The 11,310-nt window shown below is 34.5% G+C and overlaps 2 protein-coding genes across 2 annotated transcripts; one reads left to right on the forward strand and one right to left on the reverse strand.

Annotated features, from left to right (window-relative positions):
• Window positions 1-419: 419 nt before the first annotated feature.
• On the reverse strand, window positions 420-788 carry LOC141614771 (uncharacterized). Its single transcript, XM_074433518.1, has one exon. It carries the CDS (start codon window positions 786-788, stop codon window positions 420-422), a length of 369 nt encoding a protein of 122 aa, XP_074289619.1.
• A 3,389-nt stretch (window positions 789-4,177) lies between these two features.
• Window positions 4,178-10,083, forward strand: LOC141612495 (uncharacterized). The gene is made up of 9 exons (XM_074431290.1): window positions 4,178-4,374; window positions 4,496-4,716; window positions 4,870-5,171; window positions 5,276-5,342; window positions 5,902-6,023; window positions 7,356-7,476; window positions 8,154-8,246; window positions 8,812-8,937; window positions 9,745-10,083. The coding sequence occupies exons 1-8, from the start codon at window positions 4,260-4,262 to the stop codon at window positions 8,875-8,877; spliced, it is 1,107 nt and encodes a 368-aa protein (XP_074287391.1). The 5' UTR covers window positions 4,178-4,259; the 3' UTR covers window positions 8,878-8,937; window positions 9,745-10,083.
• Window positions 10,084-11,310: the final 1,227 nt, after the last annotated feature.

Here is an 11,310-nt window from a genome sequence, read left to right on the forward strand (position 1 = left end):
GGAGGTAGAGTGGAGGTTAGTTGTTTGTTTAGTTGATTAATTTGTAGGTTGATTAGTTGGAGTTTAGTTTGAAGGAATTAGTTTGTGTATTGATTTGTTGTGAATTTGTTGGATACATGAAATGGGAGGGGAGGTCCTCTATTTATAGAGCTCCTCCTCCTTCTCATACATCCTAAGAACACTCTAGAATAGGACATTCTAGAGTGGCCTAGACACGGAACTCTCTAGAGTTCCTTACCACTTATACATACGTCTAGAAGGTTCTAGGTTGTTCTACATAAACCTAGAACATACATGACTCTTCTAGATCCTTCTAGACTCTTCTAGACTCTTCTAGTTGTTTCTACATTATTCCAGGACATTCCGGTTAAGTCTAGAATATTCCGGAAACTTCTAGAATACACTAAAAGTCTCATACTTCAACATTCACCACCACACGCCGGGACCACCCTCACCTTACCGGCCCTACCACCACTACCACGCTTAGCAGCTAGGTAAAGAGCTGCCATGTCAGCAGCAGTAACAAAAGAATTTACCCTTTGCATGGATAACATGACATACACGTCACCAATCTCGAGATCCTCGTCAGCATTTAACGCGGTAATTCTTCTCCCCATTTGCAATGACGTGGAATTTACTAAGAAATAATTCGGAATTTCTAACATGAGCTCTGCTGCTTTTGTAGGTTGATTAAATTGCTTGATTTCCCCTGATGGAAATATTACTCTTGCCGCTCTCTTGTGTTTTTCGTGTGCTCCTCCTAATGTACACGATGCGTAATTTCCCATTATTGAGTCGTGATAGTTGAATGTATGCAGTCTTACTCTTATAATCTCGATAATAACTAAGATGATATAAATGTGGTTGGAATAATTTGAATGTAATGAATGAGGGAGGAGGGAAAAGATGGGTGGTGTATATATATATAGGAGGGGAATTATAATGCAAGTCAACTTGTACTAAAATAATGAGTTACTCCTTATATTATATGAAGATAAAGTTGATAATAAGTGAATTTGATTATGTTATTTGTAAAGAAATAACGGTTTTTCTAATGTGTGTTTGAAGGGCTATTATTCTTATTAATAAGCTAAATATAGAAAGATTTAAAAGACATTTTCACTAATATGATAATAGTGAGTTTATATCTGGATTTTTCATGAGATTATCTTTAAAACTTCTATATTCAGTTTCTTAGTGTACGAGTATATTTTTAGGACATGCGTTAAAAAAATCTGATAAAAGCAAAAAAACAAAAAAAAAGGAAAGAAAGAAAGTGGATGGTGTTGGTTAACTTATCATATCATGTTACATAGTTGGAGTTGCCGCGTTTGCTAGCTAGTTGTGATCTATAAATTTATTGTTTTTTATATATTTGTTTTTGTTGGTGACAATGAGTATTGTTTTATGATAATACGTCTAATAAATTCTTAGAAATTCTTGTGGGCCATATTATGATTTACGTACATCAAGTCTTCAAGTCTCACATGCTAATCGAATGTATAGGCACTATTATACAAACTCAATAAAATCGTTATATGATATAGTGACATTCCTGATTGTATTATTACTTATTACTTGAATATTGTAGTAGCATTTGCACCGTTTATTACACAGTTTCTTACTCCGTATAAAAGAATGAAAGTGTAAATAATCGGATGAGTCGAAGAGAGTACATGCATATAAATTGTAAAATAATCACTCTAATAAATAATGCTAGAATTTTTTATTACTCGTAATTAATTGGTTAAAAAAGCTTAATGATTTAACGTTTGGCAAAGCTGCGCTATATTAAAGTAAGATGTTTAGATTTTATTTGAATGTGTGTTGTCTACTTTATAAAGGCTTTGTCAAAGTTGCAAGAGTGGAATACAGAGAATGTATTTCATGTAGAAGGTGGATTGAATGATCCTTCTTCCTTCTCGATAATTTGTTTGTAATTTATATTATTAAAATATCACTCACAAAGAATAAATTAAAAAAGATAAATAAATAATTGCAAAAGAATAGTTGATACTTTATCTATTCTCAGAATACATATCCTCGCATGATTTGTTAGAATTGTGAACTACTTTAGATAAATGATCACTAAAACTTTGGAGAGCGGTCTCTCACAAATTTATTGAGGGATCACTTTATGATACCCCTTTATATATATACTTTTGGGGGCAAGGTGCAACTAGGGTTGAGGAAAACCGCGATTTACTCTTATCAGGGGCGGGCGGTGAATTCGGGAGGCCCTGTTCCGATTCTTAGGTTGATGCCCCATAACAATTAATTGTCATTTACTTGAGACCCTAAACGAAAACTATTAAAAATAAAAATTTGAGAAAAAAGGAAAGGTTAACATATATGAAAAAAAAAATTGCTATGATTTATTTTAGGCATATACTTAAAACACAGATTATATAAATAAGACCGTTTCATAATTCATATCATGAGACGATTCACTTTTATAAAATATACAGTACTTCATATTTGTTTATTTGTAATAAATATCTTGTCTTTTATAGAATAAAAATGTCTCACACAATAATTAATAATTTAATATAAATATAAAGAGTAATATAAATAAAAGAAATTAAAAGATGGAGCTATAACAAAAGAACCGAGAACTGAGAAAGGTAAAAAAATATACTTTTCTGTGATCCACTTAAATAAATAAATAAATTTTAAAAAAAAAACTGCCTATTGATGGGAAATGGGGATGCACGTGTGTTTTGGGTAAACAAAGATGCTGTGGAGTGTAGAGTAGTGACTTTACAGAAGTAGTCCACAAGGAGGAAAAAAGCCAAAATCATTTTCATTTAATGTTATGAATTGAGCTTTTAGATTTTGGGGCCCTATTTTCCCTTGGGCCCCTATGCTATGAACCTAATTGCACAGCCTTTGGACCTCCCCTGACTCTTATTCACCGAAGCCTCGCAATATCGATTTAAGGAAAAAGAATAAAGTCAAGACAGATGGTGACATAAACAAAATTGAGCAAGCCATAATGAATTGGAAGAAAAAGGTGACATGTTACTAAGTTACTAACACATGATCAATCATTTAGCTAAAGCTAGTAATGAGTCGTAATCGCAGCTTCTATTGAGTTTCTATATTACCATTATTTAAGATTATTCCACACACAATAATTTCGAATTTGAGAAGTTGGTGCAATAATAGTGCCTCTTACAATCTTGCTTATTATTCACGAAAAACATCACTGTCTAGTCACTCCGTTCCAGTGATATGTTTACTTTTTCTCTATTTTCCTCTTACAAAATAAAGAAAATATAAACATATCATTGAAACCGACGTAGTATTGAAAAGTTGGGCTTCCTCTTGCAACCCATATCAGAAGGTGGATTTATCACTAAAGAGGTCACGAGGACTCATGACACCTTTGTTGGGCCATACGTTTAATAAGTTACCAAAGATCGTTGACAAATTACTTTAAATCGTCGATAATTTTAACGGGAAATTCACATGAACCCTCGAACTTTGTCATTTTGCACGTGACATACAACTTTTTAAGTTTGTGTACATGATACCCTTCATGTTTGATTTTCATTCACAACTTGTCCTTTTTGTCGCTATATAAAACTCAATTGCGCATAATTCATAGACCGAAATTCAGAATTGACCAATTTTTTTCCCCCTAAAATGATTATGTCGTCATAATTTATGATTTAAGGAAAAAAAAAATTGTCGATTGACATTTTATAGGATTTTTTGTTAACGAAAATCTCAAATCAACCATATATTCGATCTTAAATTTCCGAATGACCATTTTTCTTTTATCAATTTATATATCTCGAAGAGGCAATGAATTTGAAAAAAAAAAAAATTAGTCAATTCCGATTTTTAGTCTATGATTTATGCTCAATTGAAAATTTTAGGAACGATAAAAAGGGCACGTTGTACTTGAAAATCAAATCACAAAAATATCTTGTGCACAAATTTAAAAAGTTGAATACCACGTGAATTTTCTGTAATTTTAATAAATTATCCAAATTGTCATTCCTATAAAAAAAACATTTCAATTAAACAATCGAGAAACAATTTAATCGAAAAATAAGAACATAATTTGACCCAACCGGCTTAACGGACTCATGAATCTTAGACTTGGAAAACGGGTCGGGTCAATTCGAGTTAACACTTAACAAGGATTCGGGCCGAACTATTATAAGTCTGCAACAACAAACATCCGAGTCGTGTTAATTCAGGGCGTCCCTGTAGTACTAGTATCAGCGAAAAGCGGTGGTTGATTGGGGATGGATCGCAAACGATCACGCGAAGACTGGCCGGAGTTAAGTCCACATTCCCTCAAAGTTTCGGTTGCGAGAGCTTCGGATGGTATTGTCAGCATTGTTTCTCATGATGTTCCTGGTTTGTCCTTGTATTCATTTATTTACCTTTTCATTCTTTGTTAAAAGGGACTAAATCCTCAAATTTATGAACTGAGTTCAAGTTTCTTTCTATTTTATGCATATATGTATGTGTATGTTAGCGGAGATGATTGGGAAGATCACTGGATATGCTGAGATTCTGCCGCCGCCAAAGGAATTCATCTTTTGTGGATCCGGATTCATCATTGAATGCAATACTTGTTCTTCTTCTGCTAAACAGAGTACTAGTAGTCTTCGTAGTCGTAGTCGATATTTATGTACAGTTTTAGCTCCTGCTTCTCTATTTAAGCGTCCTAATGATGTTCCCCTTAATACTATTAAGGTCACCTTCCTCCCTTCTGCTCCCTCTTGCTTTTGTGTTTCTTCCGTATTCCAATCATTTGCTCACCTTTGGTTTGAAATTAGAAAGGAATAAAACGGTAAACAATACTTTTACCAGCTGTTGATTCGCTTTTTTATTATTGTGGTTCGGCAGATTGATGTTTTTGGGTCAACCGAAGTATTATACAAGGCTAAACTGTTGGCTTGTGATTTTCACTATAATCTCGCTCTTATTACCTTCAAATCCAGGTCTCAACTTCAAGCCCTAACCTTTAAGGCCATAGATGATGTCTTATCTATTGACCCATTCCATCGGTTTCAGTCGAGGGAGCTGTCAGCTTTTCAGCTTCAACCCCATTCCAATTTATTTAAGGTTGTCCTTGGAACCAAGATTTTCTGTGTTTGGCGCCATCATGACCATCCATACGATCTTTATACTGCTTCTCGTTTTTTCAGGTATCACTATGCCATGTTCTTTTCTGGTTAAGACTACTGGTATAGTTTAGGATCCCTGCTGTATGTACTCTCTAGTGCTTATAGTTCCCTTCCTTTGTTCGCAGCTCAAGCTGCCCTAAGGAATTTGGATGCAACGAACTCTACAAGATAAAGAGCAACGATAATAAACTTGTAAGATATTTGTCTTTGTTTATACATGTCTTAGAAATGCACTAAGATGTTCATGTAAAATTCACTTATCACAAAAGTAACTCACGATATATCAACGTGTATGTGGATGTGTCAAACTAGAATTCTTTGTGTTGTACCTTTACTACCTTTATACATTATGCTAACATGTGCTCAAGTTCCAATGTTTTGGCTCTCAACTTGCAGCTTTTAGCCTTTCAATCCTTGCCATTTATCACCAGAGACTGTTTTACGCTAAATTTTGCCAGTTGGTTTCTGATCTAAAAGATCAAGTATGAAAAATTTGAAGAACCTTATGATTTAGATTTCATGTACCTCCATGATATATGTTGTTGCTTACTTTACATGTTCTTTTAGGTTTTTAGCACTGCAATTTCTATTCTGTTTGTTTGAGGCGCATGCACAATGGAGCATCACGGTCTTTTGTTTTTACTGTAGCACCATCTTATTTTATCTAGTTTAGTAATATTGCTACTAAAGTATTCTCACAGGATAACACATTATTAACCACTAAATATATTCATAATCTACCTTGTTGTAGAGTTTTGATGGGGGACCAGCCCTCAACGCTTCTGGAGAAGTTATTGGAGTCGTTTTCAATAAATATTCCTTCTTACCAAGTAATATCGTATTAAGATGGTGGAGTCATTACAAAAGTTCCGGGTAAGTTAGATTCATTTTCATGTGTGTGTTACAATTCCAAACTTTAATCTAGTTATTTGTCATTTTTTGTTGTTGCGTCTTGTCGGAATTTGAGTTGGTAAGAAAGATAACTTCCCTAGTGTTTAGCTTTTTTTTGCCACATTGCTCATTTGATTCTAAAGTGTTATGCATAGGTATTCCACAATTGTATTGAAGGATGTGATGCTCGGACTTGGATACGAGGATCCGACACGGGTACCGATCCGAGTGTCGGATCCTTGAAATCTCAAAAACAAGGACCCGGATACGAGGATCCAAATTTAAATTTGGACTCGGCTAATTTTTATTTTTTTCTGAAAAAATTGATTATTAGTTAAAAAATCAAAGAAAAGAAAGGAAAAGTAGTTTCTTCATGTTTAACATGAATGAAGACTTCATTAGCATTAAATTCATGTCAAGATCAAACCTGATATAGGGCTGCTGTACAAAACAGAGGTTAAAAACAAAACACTCTCACACCGATTTCTCATAGATGGATCCGTCAAGGATCCATGTCCGGATCCTGTCCACCGGATCCTCAGGGTCAGGTGAAGAGTCCGAGCATCACAGATATTTGAAGGTAAGCTTAATAATGTACATTATTATCATTTCTTAAGGAACTACCTTGAGTTTGACGACATTCTTTCCATGCATTACTAGTCTTCTCTCCTTTATTACACTTTTTTGCCGACTACTTTCTTATATATTTTACTTGGTTTACTTTTAAGGCATTCTGGACCCTTAATTCTATTTCGGTTTTCATAATCGTTTTAATCTTTTCTCTCGATTTAAATTTTAAGTTTTTATAAAAGAAATCCGAAATTCGATTTTAAAACCTGTAACTCTGTAAGTTTACCTTGACTTTCCATTACATTTTCGCTCCCCCTTTTGTTTTTCATTTTCCCTTTTCTATTCGCTTTTTGAGGTGTGCGTTCACCTATGGACGGTTCTAAAGGATGATTCATGTCAGCCGACCCCAAATCATTTTGGGATTAAGGCTCTGATGTTGTTGTTGTTGTCTAGAATGGAACTAAATACATTATATGTTTTGCTTTTGGATTATGACGAGAGAGCAGTTGATGCACTAATGTAGCTGTACTTATTATTCTGAAGTAGTTCTTATCTGATGCAATTCCCAGTGCAGTTTTTATTGTGAGTTGCATGTACCGACACCCCCCTTGTGTCTTTTCGTACATGGAGGACGCCTCTTTCTATATGAGTGTGGCAATGGGGCTATGAGAAGAGTGGAAAACTAACACATCATAATATCTTTTCACCATTAGCATGTATTTATTTGTGAAGTTTTTGGTGTAGGGAGTTCCATCGCCCTTTTCTTGGTATGGAAGTTCTCAATCTGCCTGATGCCGATTTAGAATTTCTCGCCCAATTTATAACCAGATTCCCAAATATATCCACTGCTGTAATTGTAACTAAGGTTAGATATCTGCCTTACTGCTATGCTGATTTATGGTTCAGTTATTTGTGTCATCGACCTTTTATGTATGAAACTCTTTTGTAATATTTCCCATCCACTATTCAATTCAGCTATTTTAATTCGCATTTCTACCAACACATGTAGATAGTTGAGCTTGTTTTCACCTTCACAATATCAAACTCTTTGTAGGGAGTTCAGGGGAAGAACTGCTGTATAAGACTTTCCTTAATATAAAGAACAAAAAAAGCGTACTCATTGAGACTTCTACTATGAGTGTTAGGACTCTTGCTTTGTCATTTATACCGTCTTTAAGTTCTTAACACATGATTTGACATACTCCTGTTTTGACCAAAAGGACAGGCATATACAAAGACTGCCTAATTTATTTATATTTTCCATTTGAGCAGTGGCGTAATAATCTTTGAATTGACCCTTATGCACTTTGAAAGTTAGACTCTAACCAACTGAGACTTGAATAAACGTGAAATCTACTGCGCACTTTTTCAAATTACTCTGATATTAATTGTGCTATGGTTTATGATTGAAGATAAGTAACAAAAGCTTTTTTTTGTATGTCATTGTGATGGGGCTTACTTATCTTATCCTACTCTCTGTGTTTTCAAGAATTGTGCACTAGCAATATCTAGTCACTCTGAGGTTGGTTATGTGTGCTGCAGGTTGAGGAAGACTCTCCAGCTTTTTGTTCTGGGATATGCACCAACGATGTCATAATAAGAGTAGATGACAAACAAGTAAAGAGTAAATTGCAGGTATTTTCAAACGTCCCAATGTATTTTCGCAAAACTAGTTCCTGGTTTATAATATGAGGAAAAGATGTACCGGGAACAGTGGGGTTTGGGGGGATAGAGTTGCTCTAAGTCTCTTATGGTTGGTAATCACAGCTCCTTTTTTCCTTTTTAATCAACTGAGATCCTCTCCAGTTACTGGAGGATCCAGAGGATCCAGTACCAAATTTACAAAGTGAGCATAGGATATTGGCCTGAAGTTTTTTTTTCCAACTTATTCGTTTATTTACTTTGGATCGACAATTTCAACAACAGTTCTTGAAAGCAACCCCAAATCAGTTTTGGAGTGGTTTGTTGTTGTGGCTGTGGAGACTAATTGATGTTCTTTTGCTGATGGAATGTTATACCATTATAGTGATTATACTATCAAATTCCACTATTTAAATTGAACTCTATGTGGAGGAGTAGAGAAGAGAACTCTGTTACAGTGGTCATTCTAATCGTGTTTATGTAATCATATGTTACTTGCATTTGTTACCCGTTTGATGACCAGCATAAGGTAGTTATTTGTATGTTATTTTGATTTTAGTTTTTTGAGACAATATGGGAGAAAGCTGGGAAATCTGTGGAGTTCAATGTTCTTAAGAGTAACTGATGGTGAAGAATTGAATATGAGCTTTGTGATTGAAGAGACCAGCCCAGACAAATTTCATCAGTAAGCTTCTTAATTGATTTTGTCCAAGATATTTTGTGATGCGAGTACAAAGAAATACTGTAGGAGAGAGTCCTAGGGATGTCATACGTCAATGGGACCGAACAGGGGGGGAGCGGATGTAGGCTTCCCTGCTTCATAACCACCAAGAAAAATGCATATCCATACCCTCGCCACCACACATGGCGGGTGGAAGTTTCCAAACCATATCCACCCCATCGGTGAACATCTATAACCACAGCCGCCCCATTTGCCCACCATCCATCTATGATTCTATTCCGTACTTTATTCACTATTATTTTTAATAAAACTTGTCTTTATTGTGAGTTTATACATATTAAAATAATTTGATTTCGACGTCGTAATTTAACATTTCATTAATTTTCACGAAGATAGACTGGTTGTTGGGCAATAAGTTTAAAAGATAAACATCTCTATATAAATGGTAGTGATCATACTGGATTAATTCGCGAGGCAGCAGGTATGATGCAAAATTCCCTAAGATAGACTGGTCGTTGGGCAATAAGTTGAGATCTTGAACTCTGTCCATCCATGTTTTTTTTCATATCTATGTTTCTTATTGCGGCCACAATGTAGGCCATCATGGCCGAGCTTCTGTTGTTACTGCTAAATCTTGGAAACCGGTTAAAAATGGTTTTCACACATAAACTCAAAACCCTTGTTGTATAGTATTCGGCGTGGCGACCAAATGCATTGTAATTCGGTGCTTACTTCTTCGGCACCTTAATTCTGATGTCACTAGCTGAAGCTTCAAACTCTTGACATCTCGCATTGTTTCTGCAATTTCAGGTGGCCACATCCTCGTTGGTATACAGTACGCTGACTATGGTTGGAGTAAGTTGCAGGGTGTCTGAGAAATGTTTATGGTGAGCAGTGTCTGCTGCTCTCAAGCTTGAAGGCAGGCAAATAAGTCTAAGGTCGAGATATTCGGGGCCGAGTATCACTCGCCTAAAGTATCATCTTGATATCTACTGTATTGCACCCTAATGTATGTGTGTTGTAATATTTAGCTTCTGATCCTGTTTAAGGAAATCAGGAACAAGAGACGGACTGTAAATTATTGTGGAACAGCCATAAGAAATATCTGCCATATTTAACCCCATTCATTTTTAATAGCACCTTTCCAGTATGTAGAATTATGTAAGCAAACATAATTAGGGTCATACATATCGTGATATCGAGACTGTAACCAAACATAATTACAGTATGTAGAATTATGTCGGGCTGTCAACAGAATGACACACTTAGGGTCCGTTTGGATTGAGGGAAAGGGAGGGATTCAATTTCCTTTGTTTGGATACAAAATATAGGAGGGAATTGAGAGGATTTATTTTCCCTCCTATAGAACAAACTATAATCTTTCCTACAATGGTAAGATTTGGAAGGAAAACTTTGTTTGGACTCTATTATTGTTATTACTAGTTTGAAAGCACGTACTTCGTATGAGTTAATTACCTTGATTATTTTAAAACAAAGTTATAAAACATTATTGAATAGTTGTTTTGAAGTTCAAATCCGGATGTTAGTGTGTTACATAATTCTAAAAAAAAATCCTAATCCCTTGTGGTATTTTGATAAGTACTTGATTCTAAGCATTAAGTAGCTTCTAAAGCTTTGTTATTTCAAATTCTAACAAAATTTATTTAGTACTAATCATCATAATTGTAAGGGAATCAGGGCGCTTTGATAGCCCTTATGATTAATATAAAGACAGGTGTGAAATTAATGAATAATTTATATTTACTGTATTTTGTGAGGGGAAATAAAGTAAATATAAACTATTGATTGAGACGGATGGAGTATATATTTTGTTTGATCATCTACCAACCCTTTAAATATGAACAATTTATTTACACATGTCATGCTTTTAAATTAGTTATTTCAAATTTTTTGTTCAATTAATAAAACTGTTTTTACATAATAATAACAAAAATAATAATAATTAATCTTCTAATTATTAATACACAGAATTCATTTTTATGTTCTTTCTTTCACAAAGTACGTAATGTATACTCCTATGATCATCTTATTGCTATTATTCCACCGTACAGACGTAAAAGATAAACTCATCTATGTTTTTGGTCACTATAAGCAAACATACAATTTAGTGACAACAAAATTATAGTTTGTTAAATTTTAATTTTAACCGTTAATAATAAAAACTTTTAATAACTCTCTTTCACAATAGTTAAGTGACTCAAAAGATTTTGGGCTGATTCCCAAGTTTCAAAGATGACTTTTATTTATATAATCATAAGATCACCCTACCTTATGCTAATTTTTCAATGTGAGATAATTCTACTATTTATACGTACTATATTCACAACACCTCCATTATTTTTCAATGTGGGACAA

This window comes from Silene latifolia, chromosome 11, assembly GCF_048544455.1.
Source record: "Silene latifolia isolate original U9 population chromosome 11, ASM4854445v1, whole genome shotgun sequence".
NCBI lineage: Eukaryota > Viridiplantae > Streptophyta > Magnoliopsida > Caryophyllales > Caryophyllaceae > Silene > Silene latifolia.

What these genes read in the sequence shown, in the direction of transcription:
- LOC141612495 (XM_074431290.1), top strand. Translation starts at nt 4,260, where the DNA reads ATGGATCGCAAACGATCACGCGAAGACTGGCCGGAGTTAAGTCCACAT. An exon ending in TTCCCCTTAATACTATTAAG is followed by an intron (nt 4,717 to 4,869) that starts GTCACCTTCCTC and finishes GTGGTTCGGCAG; the next exon opens with ATTGATGTTTTTGGGTCAAC. An exon ending in AGTCATTACAAAAGTTCCGG is followed by an intron (nt 6,024 to 7,355) that starts GTAAGTTAGATT and finishes TTTTTGGTGTAG; the next exon opens with GGAGTTCCATCGCCCTTTTC.
- LOC141614771 (XM_074433518.1), bottom strand. Translation starts at nt 788, where the DNA reads ATGGGAAATTACGCATCGTGTACATTAGGAGGAGCACACGAAAAACAC.